This window comes from Cuculus canorus, chromosome 1 (genome assembly GCF_017976375.1).
Source record: "Cuculus canorus isolate bCucCan1 chromosome 1, bCucCan1.pri, whole genome shotgun sequence".
Classification (NCBI taxonomy): Eukaryota; Metazoa; Chordata; class Aves; order Cuculiformes; family Cuculidae; genus Cuculus; species Cuculus canorus.
In genome coordinates this window covers 14,629,426-14,655,257 of record NC_071401.1, presented here as the reverse complement: position 1 = coordinate 14,655,257, position 25,832 = coordinate 14,629,426, and the positions used below count along the sequence as shown (strand labels likewise).

The following is a 25,832-nucleotide window of genomic DNA, read 5'->3' as shown; positions in this document are numbered from 1 at the left end:
AAGTACTTCTTTTTGATGCATCATTTAATTGGGTGAAAGTTTGACTACCAGTTTGGCAAGAAGTCTTCTCCACACAGTTGCTTGACTACCAGGAGTTGTGCTCTGTGTGAGTTTTCATGCTTTATTTTTTGATGGTTTTGAGCCATACCTACTGACCCTGAAGGATGCAGGCCCAGACTGCAGTCTTGGTTTTATCATCAATGTAAAGCTCTTCAGATTTGGTCAGTTATTTTTTAAGGTAGTCCAGCATTTTTCTTAATCTGGTACTGCACAGCATTGCGAAAATATCATCTTCCCCTTCATAGAAGCCAGGCCAGAAACCTGTCAGGGACTCAACTTTCTGATCATTCTCTTTATCCAGTATCTTGCCAGGTTCAAAGTGATTATCTGGATGAATGTACCACCTTTGCGGCCCCAGTGAAAAAGCTCAGAAGTAGTGTGAATTCAGTAGTTGTGTCCGAAGTTAAGAGACTGACAGCCCAAGTAAGTTGAACAGCTTCAGTGTGGATATGGAAGTGCGTAGGCAAAGAAATGAAGGTGTATCATCTCAGCCTGGTGAAGTAGAGGCGATTTTATCCAGCTCATGAAGGGATTGCCTCATTCAGGAAGCAGTCTTTGCTGCGGAGGGAGTGTGACTGTCCAATCTCACCTCTTCGTTACAGTACAATGAGTGTTACTGGTGCTGTTTCTTGAGTTTGAACATCCTGTTCATTAAAGGCCTGCTTTCTCCAGTTGTTGAATTTTTTAGTTTTTTAAGTTTATTCTGATGAGAGCCTTTACTTTTTAGTTAGTCTGAACTGTCTGATATAAGCTCAGAAAATATTATGTTAAGAATCAAATTCTGGTCCATAACCATGACAAGTTAAGGAGAGGATGTCAGATTTTGTATAGGGAGATCTGTTAGGCATCTACCATACCATCAATATGTGTGTGCATTATCCACTTTCTAGAGTTCTGGCTTCTTGGAAATCTTGGTAGTACTTTTCTGTAGCGAAAATAGATGTGAAAATATAGTATAATGTAATTTTTAGTGTTTCTACAAGACACAACGTCACTTGCAGTTACACGTATAACTGTAAAAATTCAGTTCTAATAGATCTGGGCATTTTGTAGTGAAAAACAGAAAAATGTTTCTGCTTTCTGAATTTTCATTTCTTTCAGAGGTGTCTGTAGCTGAGAAAAGAAAAATTATTTGCATAGGACACCTGTCCACTTCATGAAAAATACCTTGCTAAAAATGTAAAAGAGATCATTAGGAGAAACAGAGTAACATCAGTTACTAATTTTTGACAAAACCTGATTTTGCTAAGATTCCAGGCCCATGGCTGTGTTTTGTCCAGTTCTGGTGAACTTAAATTGTAAAATTCAGATCTGTATACAACAATAATAATACTGTAATAATATTATGTCTTGGAAGAGTTCGGGAACTGTGAGACTGTGTTAGTAGAAACTTGAAATTTCTGGGTAGGTTCCTGAAATGTGTCCTGAGATTTGAAACAGCTGCGTGCTGACCGTTGACAGTCCAACAATGTCAAGAACTCATTAAATTTAGCTGCATGATTGATTGTATGGGCAGTTATGAATGCAGCTGATCTCCCTGTAGTAACTTTTTCATGTTCCCAGTAGATAATTTTGGGGTGCAACTCCATGGAATTGCAAGTGGTTGGTGTTTGCAGCTACAGCAATGGATTATGCTATTTTAGAAAATCAGCTTTTAATTAATTTCCACAGTAACAATTAATTTGCCTAAATAAAAATAATCTTCGCAAAGGAATTGTTTAACAAGGTCGCAATTCTTTGTTTCAGTTGTTTTGTATACAGATGTAAGTGATACTAATTAAATCTACCCTCATTTATATTTTAAAAAAGGAAAAAAATCCTGAAGTACCACCAAGTATCGCCATACTTTTGAAATTCACAAGCAGACTGATAAGATCTGGTAGACCAGGTGGCACAGAACCTCTGTCCCACCTTCTCCCTTTTCCACCTTTTCCCCCTTGTCTGATTTGACTTTATGGATGCAACTTGCCACTGAGGACTTGACCCACCATGCTGGCTGCCATGAAAAATGTCATTTGAGTGGCTGGGACATCTCTCATGGCATCCCTTTCTTTCCCATGTCCCAGCCGGGAGCTGTTGGTGGGTGTAGGTAACCTTCCCACCTTCCCAAAGAAGGACAAAGGATGAGGGAGGTGCAGAGCAACCGAGAAGGTGTAGAGCAGAACAGGGCAGTAGCGTAATATTAAGGAAATTGTGATGTTTTTAGTTATTTCGCTACATACCAACTTTGAAATGTCGTATTCTGTTCAATAAGAATTGGTATATTGCTGTGATATGAACAGTGAGGTAATGCCTCTCGGCATGAAAAAACATCTGTACCAGCTTTTAAACATTTAAGAGAATATTTAAACAGTTACCAGAAGGCATAGTCTTATTCTAAACTTGTTTCATGTTACTTTTGTTGTTTTAATTTTTTTTTCTGTGTACTGGTAGGAGTAACAGTAGCAGAAGGAATGAAAATTAATCTGGCTTTTCTGTAGTATTCTCTGCTAGTGCCAAGGCTTTTTCCTGAACCTTCTGCTTTTGTGTTAAGAAGTAGAACTTCAATATTTAAATGTTGTTGGTGAAATGAAACAAGATAATTTTGAAACTACCAGAAGAAAAAGTGTAATATAATGTAAACAGTTTATCGTAATCAAGTTGTAATAAAGTTCTGTAATGGAAGAAAAATGCATGTTTCCTGGTGTGCGAGCCTTTGCTGTGTAATCTTTTAAAAAGAAGTATATTAATATTTCAGTAAAACACTATGATTTTTCTACTGATCTCTGTACCAGTTATGAGCTGTTCTTTATTATGTCTAAGAATCTTACAGCTCTCCAGGCCCTCCGGCAGTTCCATATCCTTCTTGTGTTCCAGAACTGGACACAAAAATCCAGATGGGGTCTCTCAAAAGCAGAGTAGAGGGGCAGAATTGCCTCCTCCAGCCTGCTGGCCATGCTTCTTTTGTTGCAGCCCAGAATGTGGTTGGCCTTCTGCGCTGTGAGCACGCATTGCCAGCTTGTGTTGAGCTTCTTATCAACCAGCACTCCAAAGGACTTCTCTGCAGGGCTGCTCTCAATCATGTCGTTCACCAGCCTGTATTGAAACTGCAGATTGCTCTGCTGTAGATGTTGGACCTTGCACTTGGCCTTGTTGAACCTCATGAGGTTCGCACAGGCCCGCTTCTCCAGCTTGTCCAGGTCCCTCTAGATGACATCCCATCCTTCTGGTGTGACAATTGTACCACTCAGCTTGGTGTCATCTGCAAACCTGCTGAGGGTGCACTCAGTCTCGTTCTCTGTATCTTTGATGAAGATATTAAACAGCATTGGTCCCAGTACAGACTGCTGAGGAACACCAAGTTGTCATGGATCTCCATCTGGACATTGAGCCATTGACCACTACTCTCTGAATGTGACCATCCAACCAGTTCCTTGGCCACTGAACAGTCCACCCATCAAATCCATATCTCTCAAATTTAGAGAGAAGGGCGTTGTGGGGGACAGTGTCAAAGGCTTTACAGAAGTCTAGATAGATCAAATCTGTTGGTTTACCCATGTCCACTGTTGCGGTTACCCCATCATAGAAAGCCACTGTGTTGGTCAGACAGGACTCGCTCCTGGTGAAGCCGTGCTGGCTGCCACTAATCGCCTCTCTGTTCTCCATGTGCGTCAGCATAGCTTCTAGGAGGATCTCTTCCATGTATAGACATGAATAATTAGAATAGGTTTTAAATATCTTTCTTCAATTAATAAACACAAAAATACCATTTTATACATCTGTGTGTACATATTAAAAAAAGAAAACGTTTGGTAGGTAATTGCTAGTCATACTTAATTTTTAAGAAAAGAGGTCCACAATTCCTGAACACTAATGCCCGTTTCTCCTGGCTGCAATATTGGCTTCCTTCCTCAGCTCCCTCCTGCCGCTGCCTGCTGTTTCACCAGCAGAACAGAGAGAGCTACAGGATCAAGCATTTAGAGCAGGGATTTTTTGAGGCTGAAAAATAAGTATGGGAACTAAATTACAGTAAGTCTGAACATGCTGTAATTTCTGGTAATTTAAAATTTTCCTGTCTAGCTTTCTCTAATTATCAAACATGCAGCTTAAATTAGTACTTAGGTGATTGCAATAATGGGAAAATGATGCTCATTTTTTCTGAAGTATGAAAATACATCATTTCTTTCTACTCCTTCAAACTTGTCCCTTTATGACTTTTTAGTACTTAGACAAATTTCATCGTGTTCTGATACTGTTTATAATAATTTTCAGTAGTTCGAATGAGTACTGATACAACAGCTTTCATGACACTGCCATGCATGGAATGTTATACTCAGAATATTATTTAATACATGTGTTTTGCAGCAATGAAATTATTTTAACACCTGTGACCTTTTAAAGACTAATATGTCTTGCAGTTCCTTTTTGGATCCTAGGCTAATATCAAACCATGTAATTCCTCAGTTATGATGAACACTGGAAGAAAAAGAGACAAGCAGAAGTCCTCATTGTGAAGATGAAATCTTGCATGATATCCACAGCATGAACTAAGGAGTTGTGTTCAGAAGTCTAATGTGAGACATCCGCACAAACTATTGAGAAAATTTATTGTTATTTTAGTATTTACCACATTTGTAATGCTCTTGTAGGATAAGTAAGCAGATTGAAATTTCAGTGTTCATATGGATTTAATATTTAGAGACATTGATGTTTTTGTAGTTTTCATTTGCAACATTGTATTTCAATTGTATTTCTAATTCTGTGTCTTCAGTGCATCCTATTTTGAACAGTTCACAGCTGCTTCACATTTATTCATCAAAGTTATGAAGATCAGAGGTTCAAATCGTCCTTGTTGAATTGATTATGTTGTTAGGAGTTTGCAGTGTGTAACAGGCTATGATTTGATCTCGGTGTGGCCTAAGCTGATTTAGGTGTGAAACCCCAGCTGCCTGCCCTTGCCCCCCTTTCAGTCCTTGGGAAAGGGAAAATAGTTACTTTCAGATGGATCAAGTCCATCAGGATTTGTTTTTCTGTGCAGCTTTGTGTCAGCAGAAGACACCTGGCAGTAATTGGCAAAAAAGGGTGCTGAGTGGAGGAGCAGTGACTGTGTAAATTGACTTTGTCTGAAATAATTCATGGAAATGAAGATGATGAATGAACCTGCACAGCAAAATGTGTAGGTGTCACAAAGAACTCATCAGCCTGCAATCATGTTGCAGTGATCCGATCTTAGACAACCTTAGACTTTAAATGCAGATTTGAAGTATAGATTTTTAATTTAGACTCTTGCATGAGTTGCTAGTGGATATGCTGGACCCTGTGGTATATATTAGCAATAAATATAATTTTATGTATAAATATCTGAAAATTGAAAATAATAGTAATAATAAAATAGGTGTTCAAGGCCAGGTTGGATGGGACCTTGGGCAGCCTGATCTAGTGAGAGGTGTTGCTGCCCAGGGCAGGGGGAACTAGATGATCTTTAAGGTCCCTTCCAACCCAAACCATTATATGATTCTATGATTCTAGTTTTGCAGGTTGGTTGTAGTTCTGAAGTGAATGTATCTTTAAAACAGTGAGAACAAAGTCCTGTAGAACATTGTAGCGTTTTGAGGGCTCAAATTCGATTAAACAGGCTTGTTTCAGGTATTTCAGAAGTTTGTTACTCTGACGTAACATGGTGCTTTTAAAAAAGCATGGTAGAGTTTACTCCTGTTAGACTATATATGTTTAACATATTCCTGGCACAATTTAGCATAAAGTTGGAGTTACATGTGGAACAAATGCTAGTACTCTTTTCATATCATTTAAACTTTCTTGCATGTCAGTTTGGTGTTGTATTCAGAGGCATTGTGTGTTATTTAGAGTGTTTGGCATAACGTAATGTTATTTGTCTGGTTTTTCCTCGAGTCTAAACTGCACGTGTAAAATACATCTGTTAACTGGAACTACTTTCAGAAATGTTACTGAAAAATAGCAGACCAAAGGGAGGAGATGACTTCCATGTGAAGTCAGAAAGTTCTTCTGATGGTAGTGGCACTGATTTTGTCCTCTCTGTACCACCCACCTGCCCATTTCAATGACTTGCAGGAGTGTAATTCTCTTTGAGGCGTGTAGTTTTGCTGAATTTGGTTGAAGTTGCTGTAAGTTTGAGAGATGTAGGTGGATGATTCACAAAGAACTCTCATTTCTTTAGGAAATTAAACTGTAAAGCATAGGAACATTTTATTCTGTATAGGTTTGTTAATTGTTCGGAATTAGTGGTTTTAAATGTGGTGTCCTTTCTGGAGTCAAACTAGCATGCAAACTAATATGGTCAGAGAGAGGAAACTAGTTGTAGGGCTGCTTTGGTTTCTAGGGTTAAGAAATGAGAACCACTTCAGCTAATGGGAGAAAGTTGGCAAGAACAGATTTGTATGAGACAAAATTTCATCTTCAGGTGTTTGAGAGAGTAATATTCACTGATAAAAATTGACACTGGTCAAAATTGGGTGAAGAACACCTTTGTGTAACTTGAGGATGATGAAAAAAAAACAGAGAAAATATACAGTTGTCCAAAACTGATCATTTCAAGTACAGGAAATTTACAGCTGAAATCACTCTGATAAGAAAGCCATGAAATAATTTACTCATTGGAAGTTACTGGGAATATGTGCAGTGACTGCATGTGGTCACAAGATCAAGTTATTGTTCGGGAGTGTAAATCAGCTTTTGAAATCTGTTTTGATTTTGAATTTTATTGCAACATCTACTTGATTGAATTGCACTTTTATTACTTTGGCACTGTTGTAAGCTATTTATTATTGCATTAACAGCATAACATAGCTTTGTTACATCATATGGTATTCTGTGTTCTAAGCAATTGGATATTTTTTCTTTCTAATCTGTGTTAATTTATCATCAATTTAGAAAAATGCCTAGGAGAACAGTTATGTCTTTTCTGCTAGGCTATTCTAAGATTTTGCACTTCACCAACTTACAGGAGATTGGGGTTGGAATGCATCTCTGTAGAACAGCCATTCTCACCTTCCTCCTCAAAGCAGGCTTCACTGGAGTGGGTTGCTCAGGGCTTTGTCCAGTTGACTTTTGAGGACTTCCAAGAATGGAGGCTTCACTGGGCAAACTGTTCCAATGCTGACCACTTTCGCAATTGAAAAGTTATCTCTTAGATTTAAACAGAATTTCCTGTGTTTCTACTTGTGCCCGTTGCCTCCTTTCCTGTTACTGGATGCCACTGACAAGAGTCCAGCTCAGTCTTCTTAATTCCCACAATCAGAAGTTTATTTATACATGTTGCTAAAATCCCTCCCTGGGTCTGGCCTTCACTTCTCTGGACTAAACAGCCTAGTCTCTCCTCTGACCCCTAGATCATCTTTGAGGTCTTTTGCTGGACTCTCTTTTGCATGTCCTTATATATGCATATATATGCATAAAAATTTTCAGTCTCACGAAGCCTGTTCTTCTCAAGGGTATTAGCTATTAGAACATTTACTGTATTAGTTCTCTTTGTACACGATGTTTTTGGCAAGGTGTTGTTTAAGAACATACTTACCTAACTTCTGCTTCTCTCCATATTTCAGATGACCTTTTTTTTGGGAAGGGGAAGGAGTTTTATTTTGTTTTCTTAGGAGATCTCTGAAGAATTTTATCAAATGTCCCAGATTCCTGCACCAGTCTTTACCACAATTAACCTGGTACGATTTAGAGACTGTTTATATCTGAGAGGAAGAGAAACTTCAACTATTTCAGTTTCTGTGTGCCTGAGCACCGTGAAGGATTACATGTGACTGAGCAACTCTGCTTTGTGCCTAATCGCTCTCCCAGCAGGAAGATACTGAGTTGTTGTTCTGTCCTGCCTAACTGCATGTCTGTCTTACTCCTGGTTCTTGGACAGAAGCAGGCTGGGTATTTGAACAGAGCTTGATCTACACTTTTACTGACTGATAATTGTTTTGGATATATTTTATGGAGAATTTTCTAGATTCTTTGTGTTGAAAAGCTCTATCTAAGAAAGCTTTCTCGTTCATAAGCAATAGGAAGCCTTTTAAGGCACAGAATTGATTGATTGTTTTTTTAATATGAAAAATTTTCATTAGTTAAATTTTTGACTTTCAGAAACCTGTAGAGACATTTTCTTTGTGGCAACTTTCTTTGTGGCTATTAGAAAAATATGATCAACATAACTGCAAATATTCCCTGGTAATGAAAAATGAACTATAAAATCTAATGAATGGCTGTTAACTTCTCTTTTAAAACACAATAATGAAAATCAGGTTTCAAAAGTCATCAAAGTTCTCATCAACCGAGGCAGGCCTAATGTAGCAAGGCTTGCCCTGCTGAGAGTGTGCAGATTTTCTCAGGAGGCCTCCAAAACCAAAGCAAATCCAGAAAACAAAAAAGCCCCCAAACCTCCAACTGTCCGAGTATTAAAGTCATGGTTGGGGGTCTTAAAGCTGAGCTACGTCAGGAAATGGGAAATTAACTGAAAACGTGGAAGTGCCATGTTTAATGCATTTCTTGTGATGTGTAAACTGAGAATTTACCATTTCTCATGGCAACAATCTTCTCTTGTAGGGTCTTATCACTGAAGCTCTTAATTTTTCCCTTCTTGGTCAGAATTCCAAGTGTAACCTTTCAACAGCAACCCATTTGACAGTGTTTCTGTTAATGTTTGAATGCACTGATGCTATATATCAAGGTACAGTTTTAGGAGAAGGGTGTATGATTGTGTGAGGAAGGGTGCGTGAGTGCCTGTGCCACTGTGAACAGAACATAGAGCTCGGGTGTGAACATGTGGCAGAAGCACCAAGCACAATCCTCCTAATGAACCACATCAAGACACTAGCTTTTATGTTACTGTTTTGTTGGTTTTTTTCCCCACTCTGGTAAATGCAAAATAAGAAAAAAGAAGCTGCTACAGAAAGGGTTGTGTTGAAAAAGATACATCTAAATGTTGTTTTCAGAATACAAAGATGATGCTTGCACACCTAATCTCCCCCCTCCTTGATTCTGGTGCAGCGTCTTCAGTGTCTTGGTGGTCAGTGAAGTTATGTCCGTTGACTGCAGTGGATTTTGGGGCATTTCATTGTAGTCCTACTACCGAGTGATAATAACTTAAAAATGAGCTGTCTTTAAGGAAACATCATATTGTTCAATTCTAAGTATCCCCTTTAAATTGTACGATATGCACATGATACTCTACACGTCTCTGTTCCAAGCCACTGAGTCCATAGTGTTATTCATACAGATGCCTGGGGAAAAATAAATTTGCTTAATTTAAATGCACTTTCCAGTATGGAAAAAAAAAAAAAAAAAAGACTTGTTTTTTTTTATAAGTCATTATCTTTAGAATATTTGTTGTGATTAATTCTGAGTATTTTGTTTCAGGAAGGCGGTTTCTTCTTTGAGTGTTATATTGCTTTAAGTTTCATCCTGTTCTTTTCTTCCTCTTGTAATTATTGCTAAGCCAGGTCAGTGAAGATTTTTTTAATTCAAGAAAGAGTGGTCCTCCCTAATAGTTGATGTCACTGTAGCCTTAAGGTATTACCTTAAGGTATTAGATGTACTTTATATATATATTTGTGTATACTATTTTTCCCTAGTTAGATAGTATTTGGAATGAGAAGATGGCTGATTGGCAGCTTAACAGCACGTTTTTACAGTTTATAATCTAGAGTTTGTGTTTTATAGCCTGGGACATCACTTGGAGACCTTGTAGTACCAGAAGATGTGGAATACGACTGGAGGTGTGTCCCAACTGTCTAGCGTTGGAACTGCCTGCAAGCTATGTATCAAAGGGTTGATTAGTTTAAGAAACAAGCCTGGACCCGATTTTCCAACATGACACGCTGCAAAATAGCTCTTCTCTGTTCTTTCAATGAAGTGTAATAGTAGGATACTGCTCTTTCATTTGACAATTACTTTTTCTTTTTTTTTTTTTCAGTCTGTCAAGTATTGTTCTTCCTTGAAAGCAGCAGGCTCTTGTTAAAAGCTTTAAGAAAGGCTGTTTCATGCCTCTGTTACAGTATGCTATAGATTTGTTTGCTGTGGTTAAAATAATATAGAAATAATAATATATAATAATAATAATATAGAAAACAAGGGAAGAGACTTGATGAGTGTTTTTTGAGAAAACAAATGAAGGGTGCTAAAGTGCTTAACTACATGTGTATATATGGAATTCATGAACTAGAAAATCAAGTCTTTAATTTTCTCTTTTATTCTTTTCTGCTTTTCTGAGACAGGCAGGTGCTCCCCATTTTGGCTCAGTCACCTTCTACACTTGCCAATTGTAATCATTTAATCATGATCAAACAGTGCTTTAACATGAGTCTGTATAATCTCTTGTGTAATACACATACAAGTGTTTCCTTTTGATCTTATCTATGTAGAGATTGCTTGAGGGTTGCTAGCAGAAAAAAATTGGGAGGCTGCAAGAGCTGAAGCAGTGTAGGTGTAGTTAAATTGGCCAAGTGCCCAATAATCTGACAAAATGTTTTCTACGTTTTCATAAAGCCTGTCAATTTTGAAGCAGCATCAATGCTGCATTACTTCATAAGTTACCTAATTTCAACTAGAAAAATAACCATTTTGTGGATGACCAAGATTATGACAGGTCTTTTTGCCCATAATTTTGATTACTCAAAATCACCAAACACAGTGGGTTTCAAGTAGAGAAGAACACCAAGTATTCTAAAGGTTTTGACTTAACAGGATTTATCATAGAAAGAAGGTAAAGCAATGCATAACTTGAAATGTGTTCAAGGTTTTCAAGGCTAAGTTAGATGGAGCCTTGGGCAGCCTAATCTAGTGGGACGTGTCCCTGCCCATGGCAGGGGGGTTGGAACGATTGGTCTAATTGTATTTCATTAATTCATCTTGCTAACTGGAGAAGTTGCCATCTTACTGGTCTGAATTTGAGAGACTTGGTTCTAGCCATCATTTATTGTTTTCTTTTTGTTGTCTTTACTCATCCAGGCTGTTGTAGTGATACCCCATTCACCTCTGCATCTTCTCTTGAATTAAACCAAAAGTGTTAAGATACTGCGAGCTTTAGTCTTATTGCAAGTCATGTATCTGGGCATTGAATTGCTCTTTGTAGCTGCCTCTTAGGTTTGTTTTTCCTTTTTTAGCTCTGTAACTGGTGCGGATAAAATTATGCTGGTGTTGCTCTCAGGAGAATCCACTGTGCTAGCCCAAAAAGAACTAAGAGATAGGAGAAAAAATGGTGAGGGGCACAATAAAAACCTCCCCAAGTGATTTTCCTCACTTGAGACAGGAAATTGAGAACTGAGGTAGGGAGTGGGAGGACAGTTAGAAGCTAAATCAGTGCTCAGAAAACGGTTTGCCAAACCCATTGCTGATATAATCTAGTAGTAAAGTGGCTGCTATAGCCACCTTCTGTGGCATGTCACAGTGCAAGTGCTGTTTATAGCAGCGAACTCCGGTGGTGCAGCTGATACTATCAGTGGGTCATGGGTTTAGGGCTGCACTTTTGTTGACTGTCATATGCAAGAACTGCCTTTTCAGCAATGGTGACTAATTCCATCACATAATTATTTACTATGATAATTTCTGGCTTGGGACATTAAATAATAGTAGAAAATAACTGCTTGCATTGGTAAGAATCATCATCAGATCAGATTTTAAGGGGCTAAACGTAATGAAGTGTGGCTTGTCTCTTCACATAACTTCTTTTTATATGACTTCAGGGATCTTGTCTAATTAATCAGAAAGATTCTATGATTTTCATCCCATTTAAACTAGTATAAAATTATAGAAATGTTTATGCTTTTTAACTAGGTATTTATTATTGGAAAAGAACAGTGTATCAGTTTTATACAGACAGTTCAAGATTAGGACACTACGATTTACATTAATATAATGTGCAGGTAGAAAAGTTGTATTCCATGCACGTTTATTTCCTTGGTCTTGGAGTATAAGGCCATTGCATTAATCTCTGTGTCTACTTCCATTACTTTAACATGAGTTTTTTTGTTACAAGGGGGCTTGCTTAAAAGATAAACTTAGTGACAAGAGCTGTAGAAAGCATTTTTATTGGAGCAAAAACACATCTTGAAATAAAATTTAGGAATCACAAGCAACAGTTGACAAATTTGTATGATTGGTAACAATATATAATTATAGTTCTGTTTGTATAGCTCTGTGGATTTGTGGTTAAAGCTAGTTGGTTTTTTATTAGGCCAATTAATATGTATGGGGAAAAAAAACCCAGAATGACTGTTGGGCACAAAAAAATCCTTCCTCACTTCTGAAGTAGGGGTAAATCTGAAGAATGGATTATGTATTCAGAAGTCTGATGGAGCATTTTCCTTCATCCCTGGTAATGTTAGCTGATACAATAAAAGATACTACAGCTACCATAGTACTGTTCAGCTGGATGTATAAATGTCGAAGGGTATGTACAACTTCTGTCAGTAGAGGCAACGCTAAGCTCTTCTGTGGGTAAAGGGCTTATTTTAAGGATTAAAAAAATAAGTGAAATAGTTCTTTTGTTCTGGATCACATGCTTTAAGTGTAAAAAAATTGTGACTGCTGTACAAAGCTCCCAGATTTATGTACATGGATCACAAAATGCTAGTTTTAACTAACAAAATGCTAGTTTTTAACTGAAAAAATGTATTAAAAAGTAGTTGTTTGAGAAAGCAAGCACCTATTAGTACTAAGTATTTACTACTATGGCCATACTTGTAGAAACAGTAATTAGCGATTGGTTTAAAAATACATAGTGTACAGTAAGTCCACTTTCTCTTTTTTGTAACTTTTGGAAGAAATTGCGTCAAGTATTAATTATTGGAGGGAATTCTTTTAACTTGATATTTAATTTTCCATGATTTTTAATAATAAAAGTTTCCTCAGGCGGACCGTAGCTGACAGTTCTTTTTTCTGTTCCAGACAGTGGTCAGGGCCTAGGAGGAGTAACTATTTTTTTATCATCACGTTTAGCTATAGTTCTCACACACATTGCAGAATGGTTGATCTAGGAGGTGATGGTTTTCAGGCTTCATAAATATGCTTGAAGTCAAGTGTTGATGTGCTGGTGGCTGAAAAAGCCTGAGGTTGTCTGTGAGCACTATCCAGTGTTGAACTGTAGCTCTGACACTGTAAATGCTTCTACCAACTGATATCACCAACCTGTCCGGTTTCTCCCCTCACTTCTTCATTTACATAGATTATGCTGTATCTTCAATGATTTTTTCTTTTTAATTACAAGATTACAATAACGGTATCCCAGACTTCAGCTCTAGGTATTCTAATGGTATGGGAGAACCTGCAGGCTCCGACCAGAGACTTTTTTACCCCAGCAAGTGTGGCTGTGATGAAAGTACTTATGGAAAATGCACATAACCTTGGGATGAGGTAGTATGCACAAAAAAAATCTGAAGGCATGAGACTTGAGAGCAGTTCTAATAGTTTTTTTCAGTGTTATTTTGCCTTTCTTTGATCCAAGATTTTTATCTGTGGATATGACTGCGAGGGAAGGTTGTCTGCGTGCTGCTGCTGGTGTTACTGGGGCTGCTTTCAGCCAGGGCTTTTTGGTTTGTGCTCAGAATTGGGAACTGCTGAACGTTGCTTGGTGATGCTGTTTATATGAGGGCTAAGGTTTCTTGTGGAAAAAAAAGTGGAAAGTATTGGCTTTGTCAGCCAACAGAGATCTGGAACAAGTACCTCCTCAATTTTGTTGGCAATTTTCCTCTTTTTCTGTTAATGCTTGGTATAGTACAGTAAAGTAAAGCGTAATCAACTAATAGTGCTCACCTTACACATAAAATATGCTACCCTCTCCTGGAGCAAAGGGTTTCTTCTTTGTAACCTATGTGCCTCTCTTTAAAAATGTTAAAATATTTAGGGTGTGCCATTCTCATTAGAAGCAGGTTGTCTGCTTCTTGCATCTATTCCTGCAGCTGGAAAGTTTCAAGGTCTGTGTGTTGCCAAGTGCAATTTGTTGTCCTTGTATCATAAATCAAACAGTGATGGACTCTGCAAGAAAAATCCCATATGAGACTTCCTGCTCACTAGGTTTTTTAAGGCTTAAAATCACTCAATATTTAGAATTATATTTCTGGATTTTTCTTCTTTTGTTATTTTTAAATCTAAAATAGATATTGCATATTATGCTGCAAAAATTGTATAGAATGGGGAAATGTTGAAAAAAAGGCTTAGTTTGAAAGTAACTTAATTTTGGAGCATGGAGACCATGTGCCTTCTGTTTCTTGGTGCTATACAAGAAGACAACGACTAGGTGTGAGGATTGTGTGGCAAGGGGTTTGGTAGAGGAGGAGCAACAAGAGTGGCTTCTGCTAGAGGCTGCTGGAAGGAGGTGCTCTGGGACAGACACGCTACTGGCCAAGGCAGTCAGCGATGGTGGTAATGCCTCTGCAATAACATATTTAAGAAGAGAGGGGAAAAAAAAGAGGAGTTAGCTGCAGTGGAGAGAGTGAGGAGGTGCTCGCCTCTCTCCTGCCTGTGGCCCAGCTTCCAGGGCTCGTTGGACAAGTCACATGGGTCGAACCCAAACTGGTGATGGAGAGAGAGAAGTGGAATGTGGGAGAAGCAGCCCTGCAGACACCAGCTGCAAGAGAAATAAGTGTGCGTAAAACACCAAGATCAGTGAAGAAGGGAGGGGAGGAGGTGCTCCAGATGCCTGAGATTCTCCTGCAGCCGTTGGAGGAGACTGTGGTTGAGCAGGCCATCCATCTGAAGCCCTTAAGGAGTCCTGGTGGATCTCCACCTGCAGCCTGTCAAGGACCCTGTGCTGGAGCAGATGGATGTGCCCAAAGAAGACTGTGATCCCATGGAAACCTGTACTGGAGCAGATTGTGGAGGACTGAAGCCTGTGGGAAGGGCTCATATTGGAGAAGTTTATGGAGGACTGTGTCCCATGGGAGAACTCCCACACTGGAGTTCTTCCCTGAGAAGGAAGGAGCAGCAGAGGCAATTTGCTATGAACTGACTGAAGGCTCCATGACCTGTCCTGCTGTGTGGAGGAGGCAGAGAATATTAGAAATAAAAGTTAAGCCTGGGAAGAAGGGAGGAGTGTGGGGGGGAAGTGTTATTTTTGGGATTTGGTTTTGTTTCTCAGCATCTTGCTCTAGTTTGGTAATAAAATAGATTGATTTTTTTTCACCAAGTCAAGTCTGTTTTGCCCATGGCAGTAATTGGTGAATGGACCCTCCCTGTCCCATAAGTTTTGCCTTTGTTTCTTTCTATTTTCCTCGTTAGAAGGGAAAGGAGTAAACGAGGGTCTGCGTGGCTCCTTCAAAACCAAGACACCAGGCTTTCCACACTGGGCTATGGAGTTCGTGTAAACCAGTCTGCTTTAGCTGCAGGTCTTGCTGTCCTTCAGTTGTCTAAATGTTGAGGGATAGCGTGTCAAACATGCCCAGAGCATTGCAAGAAGGTATTTGCCTCTACCAATTTTGAATGACTCCGGTAAAGGGGATTCTACACTCTCACAGGAAATTTGTTCCAGTGTGTCACTGTCACACCCTTACGTTGTCTTCACTGTAGATTCAGCTCTGTCTTCTGCCTCCTGTACTCAATGAGGCAGATTTGCCAGTATATAATGATATGAAAATAGCTGTTATGTTTGTCAATAGGTACCTCTTTTTTAGTTTAAGCTGTCCCAGCAGTCCTGTACTACATGCCTGGTATTTTCATTGTGCTCTTCCGGACTGCCTTGTCTATTCTTTTCTTTAACAGTGGTGCCCAACATGGTCTATTGGGATGTTGCTAGCACCAGGTCATTAAATACACTGCAATATTTTACCGCCTCTGCTTCTGAGAGAGTCTGATATTTTACAGCTTTCTGCAGCATTGTGTTGCTTGTGGCTATTTATTTGCGATCTGTGGAACTTGTTACATTCTTGCACTGCCTACACAGTTGTTTCTTGTCATGGTTTTTACGTATGTGGTTTCGGTTGCCAACTTCTTCATATTTATTTTTATTGAATTTCGTCTTGTTGACTTTGGGAAGTTCAGTCACTTGCCATGAAGAACTGGCCTCTGAAGGATTTTGTGAATTTGTGACATAATCTCTATTCCACCATTCAAATCACTACTGAAGAGAGAAGCAAAACCTCTTTGGTCTCTTTGGTGACCACGGGTAAAATGTCTTTTAGTTTGATAAACTGCTGTGTATTAGAGTAGTGTTCTTGAGCAGCTCTGTGCCTGCTTCTTTAATATACAGAACTGCCAAAAGTGCATTATAGTTCAGATAAATTTCACCTCCTTTCCTTAAAGCAGCTGTCAAAGAAGAAAATTACAGTAGTTTTCATTTATTTATTTTGTTGGTTGTTTCTTATCATCTTGTTATCTACTTGTTTATAAGCTGGCTGTTTCAAGTAATTTATTCTAGAATAGTTTTGAATATCCGAAGTGGCCTGGTTGAGCATCTAGTTTTCCCTCAACTTCTGCAAAACATTCCCTCAACTTCTTCCCTCAACATTTGCAAAAAAATGGTACCAGCTGCTTCTTTTCCACATGGTCGAGGTCATCCACATCTTATTTTTTTTCATCTGATAGTTATAGAGTGTTGATTAATCAAGTACTTTAAGTTGCTCAGATTTTGTCAAATAGAATACAGATTATAAACAAATTGATGATAGGTAGATGGTGAGATGGACTGAAAACTGTCTGGACAGAACTGACAGCCTCAGCAGCACAAAGTCCGGTGGCAGGGCAGTCACTGGTGGTCGAAGTCCAAGGGTCTATATTGGGGTCAGTAGCATCTTCATCAATGACCTGGACAAGTGGACAGAGGCTGCACCCTCAGCAGGTTTGCAGATGATATAAAATATGGGAGAGTTTTGGCTACACGATGTAGTTGTACTGCCATCCAGAGGAACCTCAACTGGCTGGGGAAATGGGCCGACAGAAACCTTGTGAGGTTCAACAAAGGGAAGTGCCAAGTCCTGCTCCCGAGAAGGAACAACTCCCAGTACCAGTATATCCTTGGGGCATCTGAAAAGCAGCTTTACAGAAAAGAACTTCAGGATCCTGGTGGACACAAAGCTGAACATGAGCCAGTGGGATGTCCTTCCAGCAAAGGAGGCCACCAGCCTTTTGGGCTGTGTTGGAAACAGCATCGCCAGCAGGTTGAAGGAGGCAATCCTTCCCTTTTACTCTCTGCTGGTGAGACATATCTGTAGTGTTGTGATCAGTGCTGGAATTCCCAGTATGAGACAGACATGGACATTCTGGAGTGAAGGGCCATAGAGATGATTAAGGACTTGGAGCATCTCTCGTACATGGAGATGCTGAGAGAGCAGGGGAGGTTTAGCCTGGAGAAGAGAGAGCTCAGATGGAATTTTAATGATGTGTATAAATGCTAGGTTGTTATCAAACTGATGTAAAAAATAAAAGTTGAAAAAGGAAAAGAAGATAAAAAGGGCAAGAAAAAGAGACTACTTAGTAAAATGAGTGTTATTAATATGCAAAGATGTACTTTTTTTTTTTACTAGAAAACTGGTTCTTTGCCCCTGCATATTTCTCAGTATCATTGCACCCCCTGTCAAGGCTTCTTGTACTCCATCTCCCAGAAACGACATCCAGAGATCTGATGATTGTTGTTTGAATAATGAAATATGGACTGAACTTCAGAGGAGGGTCAGGGCAGGTCTTTTTAAGTAGAACTCAGATTCAAATGTAAGTCTGCTTTTGCTGGTAGTTTAAACTGAAATGTATCATTTTCTCACTTAATGATTTCATATAAAATTATTTCAGTTCACATTTTTGATGCACAATTATAAAATATGATAGTACTGGTGAAGGAAAAGGAAAACATCGGGTTGTTTACACAGTGAGCATTGTCTTGTGTGACCTAATTTTAAATCACATGCCAGAGGACTTGGAAAAGAGAAATAGTCTCAGTGAAAGGGTTTTTTTTTCTCTGAAAGTCATTGTAAACTTTTACTATTCAAATTTTTATCACACATTCTGATCTGTATCAACACGCAGCAGCCTACTGTTCTACACCTTTATTACCTTCAATATGCACCACTGCTGGCATTTCCATTTCTTTTCACCTAAGCTATCTGTGTCCTGTCATTATCAACACTTCTGCAGCCCTTGAAAATAGGTTTGTAAGGTGTTTGCCTCCTGAATGATGGTATGAATATGGGCAGTGAATCTAGAGCGAAACAGTATTTTCTCACTCTTGGGCTTTATCTAGCATAGACGGCATGGATTAAAGCAGGTTATGAATTTAAAGCATGGTATAGCTGTTCCCCAAACACCTGTATGTGCAAGCAGTTCTACAGTCAAGGTACAACAGTTTGTTGGTATCTCAAGGAGGATGGCTTCATCCTTTCTCCCCTTCTCTGCTCCTGACATAGAGACCCCCCTCCTTCCCTTTTGCCTGTGCCTGCTCTGGTGCTTTTACACTCTTCCAGCAATCTTCTTATCTCACTAAATTGGCAGAAGAATCTCCAAAGTTTTACTTGTTTTTTCCTCCTTGAGTTAGTTTTTTTCAGAATTTGTGAGCCACTGTGCAGGTGGTAAGGAGCCCCAGCAGAGAGGATGGGAAAGAAAAGTAGGACATTCTCCTCTCACTGCTAGAGAGCTGCTAACTTTGCTCACTGACTCTTGTATAATCACATTTATAATCTAGAGCAAGATGAGGATTATTCCAAGTGAGTTTAACACTAAACTACTAGAAAGGATACTCATGTTTCAGAATAGAATTATCTACTCTCAAACTTGCTGGACAGCGCTTAAGCAGAAGCATCTGTCTGGACAGGCATCTTACATACCCTGCCTTTTAAAGTAAAACTAGCAATATAATATCAGAATAAGCCACAAAAGCGAAGACAGATGAAATACAATGTTTAGATTTCCACTCTATTACTTTATTATTTTTGTTCCATTGTTATAATAAATTATAAATTATATATATAATTATAAATTATATATATAAATTATATATATAAATTATAACATAATAAATTATAATTTATTATAATTTATTTATTATCACTTGGCTGGACTTGTGCAAAGTCTTTTACACAGTCCTGCACAACATCCTTGTTTCTAAATTAGAAAGGCATGGATTCGATGGATGGACCACCTGAGGGATAAGGAATTGGCTGAATGGTTGCACTCAATGTTTCAGTCAATGTCCAATAATGAGTGGTGTTCCTCAGGGGTCGGTATTGGGATTGCAGCTGGATGGCGTTTAAGGTCTCTTTTGACCCAAACTATTTTATGATTATTATTTTATTGTTTTACTTCAGACTGTTTTAAGTGGCATCATTTGCTCTGTCTGTTGCCCACTACCGTGGTTTGGATTTTATGGGGTTTTTAGCTTCTACAGGAATGACTCAAAGTCCACTGGAAAGAGTCTTTTTTTTTGGTGAATTCAGAAAAGCTTCCATTCAGGCCTATCGAGTGTGTAAATAAGTGTAACTTTTATAGTAAAAGTTGTAAAGTCTTCATGATCCAGAACATGCAGTAGTAGTGTGATGTTGTATGTAATAACACTCTTCCTTCTTCTTGTAGGTCCTTCTGTTCTGCATCACGGCTGCTCTGTTCATGTTCTTTTTCAGGTATGTTGCTAGTATATCTGTTTATGTTTGTAAAGATTATTTTAAACAGCATTTCTAAGAGCTTCCTTGATTTTTGATGTTCGTCTGGAAGCTTGTATATTCTTGACTCAGGCCTTCTGGATTGAGTGCTTCCATGGCATTAAAACCCCAGTGCTGTGAATATAATTGGGCTAAAAAGGGAATTGATGAGTAGAATGCTTTAAATCTTCTGGAGATTATACTGATTGCTTAAGGAGCCTCCTCTCTTCTTATAATTAAGACCCTCCAGATCTAATGTTACGTAATATGAAAACCACTGGAATGCTACTTTTCTTGTAAGTTCTTAAGTATCTTACAGCAGGGAGGATAACATTTTTTCTTCTGGTGATAACAGAGGGGAACAGGAATATGAGATTTTATAGTCTTAATTAGTATCAAATATTTGACGTGTGTGCAGGTGTGACTGCCTTCATTTAATTTTAGAGTAAAATGGACTCGTACGTTTTCACACGTTATTGGTTGTATAACTTTATTAAAACAAAGAGAAGCAGAGTCAGATGAAACACTCATTTTAATAACTTTTTATCCCTCTCAGTTTGCAAAGTATACCTAATAAATCACTTACCTTGTCAGTGTTTCCCCTTTAAATACCAGACTTCTAAAATTTTCTGTATTATGTCTCTTGTTGGAAAGTTACTTGATAAAGTAACCTTTGACTACAGCCCTTTGACTTAGAATTTTCTGTGGCATGTAGCCATCTGTGGTTCTTCAAGCCCTATGATCCCCTGGTAATTGCAAAACTCTGGAGGCTGCAGCTTGTTTTTTTTTGTAATTCCATTGCTTATGAATTGCTTACGGATATTGGCCAAGAACAGTCTGTGGATAAGGGAAAGCTATTAATTTAAAGGATTCAAAGAAGCATTCCTCCTTTCATCTACCACCCATTAAGACCGTTGTATTGGCAGTCTTCTCCTTGTTTTATTTTCTTCTGCTTCCCAGAGTCATGGCATAAGAGCCTTGGAGAATTTGACTTGTAAGGTTGAAGTTAGACACCTGTCTGTATGAATGCTGGTTCGAACAACACAAACCGCTAAAATACTAGCCAAAGCTTTAAGTGTTGTATGATTCTGGAGAAAGGTAATTGTCTCCTGTTTATGTCTTTGGTAATGAAGCAGTGTTTCAGAAGCCACCTGGGAGTTAAATAAAAACTGACCAGAGCCCAGAGATATTTGGTGAATGTCCTCCCTGACCTGGCATGGCAATGCTGGCAGTTGAATGGACTCCAAAACACTTTCTCTTCTAAAATTAGTCTCTCCATGTCAGGGTTGATGGATATCCTCTTGAGTAATCATCAGCAACATTTAATTCCTTTATCTTTGATGTTGTAACAAAGGAATTCAAATAGAGAATCAGGTAATGAGAGATCCATTAGTTTAATTCTCCAGAATAAAACTGAATCTATTTGTAAACACCAACAAATAAGCTAAGGCAGAGTAGACTTATCAAAAGTAATTAGCACAGAGCAGGTGGTTTTGTGTTTTGTTTTTTTTTTTTTTTTTTTTTACTTTCTCAGTGTAATCAGTATTGTGAATAGAACTGCTTCAAAAGTGATCCATGTGGTACTTTCCTAAGGAAATCAAGTATAGCTGATCTGGGTGGAAATACCTCTGCGTACACACAGCACCCCCATGATATTGTTGTCAGAGGTTAACTGTCAGACAGAGCATGTATTGACTGTTTTGAGAAGGACCTGCTCAGGTCCTCTGTAGTTTAAAAAAATTGTATTTAAATAACAATAAAGATTACAGTGGAAATGCTGATTACGTGTAAGGGCAAATCTACTGGGTGGGAGCAGCAGTTACTTCACAAAACAGACTTGGAACTTGGATAAATGCAGACTGGAGCTACAATTTGAGAACTATAATGCTGTTTAGTAACACAAAGGCTGAGGTAATGTAGCTGTGGGGAATCAGATAGTTAAGGAGTAGTTAACTGAAAAAAGACCCAACAATAGTTGTTGCATGATAACCAGCTGAGTCTAAGTCAGCGATGTCACATTCCTGTAACAAGGGAAATGCCACAATGACATGTGTAGAGACATGAGGTACATAAAGTTGTCTTTTTGTGGTACTAAAACTTTAAGTTGTTTTCTGTGGTTTTGCATCATTTTTGATTGTTATATGCCAAGCTGCATATGGAAAAGCCAGAGAAACCTCAGACACTGATCTGGAGTTTGGAAACATGGCTTGTTTAAAAGGATGGATCGTGGTGCTCAATTTAAAAAAAATGGGATGGAACAACTGTTTTCATGAATGTACGACTGCTGAAAAGAGGAAAAGAATAAATATCCTCACTGATTGAGATAGAAGGGGTGAGAAATAACAGAGCAAGACATTTCTCCTTAAAGTACTAAGTTGCAGCAGGGATGAATTCACTCAGAAACTGAGGAGGGAAAAGGTGAAAAGATTGCCTGTCGAGGCTACACATTGTCTATCCTTTCAGATCCATAGGAACTGATTTTGGATAACATAGGTATTACTGCTTAATGAAAGGAATAGCCTATTTCACTTCCTGAGTCTCTTCCACTTTTTGATGTGCATCAGTGGCTGTCATATTGTGAAATGTTTGATGTAATAAGCTGTCAAAGACAGTGGCCAGTAAAGTCTTTGAAGGAGGACAACCTGTCAAAAAAACAGGTTTGTTAAAAGCAACTTGAAAGGTACACCTGGAAAAAAAAAAAATCCAAATTATAACTCTGTGCTATAGAAATCACCGTATTTTGTGGAATGTATGGAGTGAGGTCAGGCAGACAGGCAAAGGCACAACGTGTCAATGGCCCAGGCAGGCAGGATCATCTCTGAAAATTAGTAGAGGGAGAAATGGGACTCTTCTGCACACTGAGTTGCAGCGTTCTTCTGCACTGTCTACTCATAGAAATATACTAGGAGAGAAGCAACACAGCAGAGAGGTCACTCGACCAGTCCTCAGAGTTTCAGTCCAGTTTATCTCCACTGGGATTGCGAGTTGATCATTGTCTTATCCCATATGTGGATTTATCATTGATTTCCTTTGGTAAGAGTTTGGGCAGCCCCCAGAGGAATCCCTTGTGGATCTATTGAGAGCCTTGGGGGAAGCAGTCTTCCCATCTCCATTATGATCTAAACCAGAAAAGAATTGAGAGAGTTGTTAAACTGCATTTCCTCTGTTTAATTACTGAAAACAAAATCATGTTAGAATTGTTGTACTTTAAGAAAAGTCTCAGAAAAACACGATATTCAAAGTCACATTTGATGGCTGGTAGACTGTTTTCCCGTGTTTTCCCGTAAAATGTTGTTCACCACCAGGAAGCATTTATTAACACTGCCATCAGAGGTGTTTTTTTTGTCCTCCCTGCCCCACCAAAATAGCCAGAAGGGTGCTGAGAGTAGTAGCACTTGGGATCACCAAGATTGTATATAATCCCTTTAATCATTGAAGATAAAATCCTAATATCTAAATGGTGTAATTTGAAGCTTATAACCTTTATAAAAAGAGACTTCAGTGTCCGTATACCTCTGTGCTACCTAAATACGACTGATGCTTGAGAGTCAAATGACACAAGGAATAAAAGCAAAGTAGTCTTTACTTTCTGAATTGATATAATTTGCCTTATCTGGGGCTTTTGAAGCTAAGCAGCGGAAAGGCTCAAAAGCCTGTGTAATGGATCTGGGGAGTTCATTATTTAAAAAAATGGAAGTATTCAGATAGTCTTCATATTCTTTGATATAGAAGAGGTTTCTCCAGTTGTAAAATGAATGTTCTTTACTCTCTCTTGGAAGGCTTTGTCCTCACATTTTGTTGATTTGCCACTCCTGATCCTCCAAGCTCATCCCAATGGCAGATGTTTCACACTAGTTGAAAACTGCCAAGCAGCCTTAATATTTATCACTGGAATTACCTCAAAATTCTGTTGGAGTGTTCAAATATTATTGGGTCTTTACAGAACAACAAGAAAAAGATGGTGGTGGATCTCAAGAGTTAAGAAGTGGGGTTACAGAGCTGACATGGTAGAAGGAAAAACAGGAATAAGGAATAGGTAAAGTGAGAAAGGGATAACTTCAGAAGAGCTATGTAGAAAAGAAGATGGAAGAGGGAAGGAGAGAGTGACTGAAGAGGGAAAAAGTAAGATCACGTCAGCAGACAGGACAAAAAAATAGAAGAATATACTAAGAAAATAGCAGCTGCAATGCCGATGATAGTTTTACAACAACAAAGTTATATTTACAGACAGAGGAAGCACATTTTAGCGTCAATTTTTTTTTTTCTTCTTCTCCGTCCTCTCTTTCTGGTACTTTTCTACTAACTTGTACTTCTGTTTTGTCTCAAAATGCTTTACTTAGCTCCACTGAAAGTGATGAAATTATGCATCACTCATTTGTGGGTAACTGTAGTGTGCTGTAACTTGTATAATGCAGTCTCCCATAATGTGTGTTTAATGCACACATATAGGAAACCACAACTGAAATAAGATTCTTTCCTCTTCCACCTTTTTTGTCTCTAAAACTTGCATTCAGAAGCATGTCTGGGGAGAGGAACATTTCTGTATCTTTAGGAATTCATTTTCAGATGATATTGAGCTCCACTGGGAATGTAATACTTAACACTTACTCAGAAAAAAGTAATTTGTAATGTCATGTGATATCATATGTGATTTGTTTAAAAATATACTATTTTTCAAAGTGTCATGGAAGAAAAGCACATTTCTCTTTAATGCTTTTATGGCTTTAAAAAAATATGGTTTGCATGGAATTAAGGTGAGTGGAAAGGTTTTGATTATACCATGATTCGTTGTCATCTTGTTGAAGTTCAGATACTTCATGGTAGTTTCTGTCTGGAATAGTGTTTTACAATAATTGAATAGAGTAACATGAACAACCAGGAGGAATCTCATAATATGTAAAATATGATATAATTAATGTTGTAGCAGTTTTATTTTGAATAACACTCTGGATTTTTTTTGGAAGGGTGATGCAATGGCTGTGCTTTTATACATATTTGAGGAAATCCACATAATAGAAAACTTGCAATCTCTGCGCAGTAAATGAACACCTACATATAAATCCTATCCACATAAACTTAGAAAATCCAGCAATTTGGGTGAATATGTGTTGGCAGACTACAGCACTGGTTGCTATAGTAGTTAATCCTTAGACTATATACTACCAGTTTATAATAGACGTATGTTAATTTATCTGCTCTGAACTTTAGAAAGGAAAGCTCCACATAGGAGCTGAAACCAGCTATTATGGGAAGTGGGATGTTTCTGATGATTGATTGATCACCAGTTGAGAATGAAGCCTACCTTCTATAGAGAGAAATGTTAAAATGATATTTTCCTAAACAATAATTTCAGACAATCAGAAGTTATCGCTGTGATTTCAAGGAGCGTAACATGGTATTTTTCATAACTCAAGGTTTGTATAACTCACAACAGCAAGTTCCTGGTCTTGTAATGCCCTCTGTGTATTAGCCATTGACTGAAAATGGGTAATGAAAAATGTAATGAAAAGAACATCTAATAAATGCTGGCATAGACTGCCATTAAGACAGAATATTGAAAATTGTGTAAAGTTCCTGAAAACCTTTAAGAAAGGGCCTTTTGTTTGCAGAGTTCTTTATTGTGTCTCATTAATGAAATTCTAGCCTCCCAAATTACAGATGTTTGCTCTTCTTTCCTTGTGAAACACGTATCCTATAATTTATTCAGTATTTTTGACATGGTATTTCAAAATGCCTTTATTTTCTTTTAAAAATATGTGGTACCACTGCCGTATCAGTCTCGTGTAATCACCTAAGCTCCAAAAGCAACTACTTGAAAACTATTTGTGTCTTCTGTTCTGCTCTTTTTTTTTACAGTAGGATAAGCAAGCTTAATAGTAAGAGCTGCTATTACAGGGAATTCATATCAAATAATCTTCCCCTTTCTTATAAAGATTATTTTTAAGTCTTTTACATTTGCTGTAGGATTACAGGAGTACATTAAAAGTCCTCTGCTATTGAATTATTAGGTAATAAATCAGATGCAAAAAGCAGATGAGAATTTTTTTCTGTGTTTATATATGTTTTTTACTATCCTTATATAAACATCTCAAAGTTGGTGGTTCAAAGCATTGTTTTGATAACTGTCATGAAACTTGATTTCTTAGGTATTTTGGATGACCTGGTGAGTAGATGAAAACAGTTAGTCTCATAAGAAATGCCATAAATATC

The 25,832-nt window shown here is 38.2% G+C and overlaps 1 protein-coding gene across 3 annotated transcripts in view; it reads left to right on the top strand.

The window, feature by feature from the left end:
• TMEM135 (transmembrane protein 135) overlaps positions 1-25,832 on the top strand; it is a 179,709-nt gene that overhangs the window by 95,872 nt on the left and 58,005 nt on the right. For all 3 annotated transcript variants that reach the window (XR_008448598.1, XM_054059075.1, XM_054059062.1), the window contains one exon: positions 19,558-19,604. Coding sequence is in view for 2 of the 3 variants with exons in the window: in XM_054059075.1 (XP_053915050.1) it covers positions 19,558-19,604 (47 nt within the window). In the remaining variant the exon portion in view is untranslated. The remainder of the gene's footprint in view (positions 1-19,557; positions 19,605-25,832) is intronic.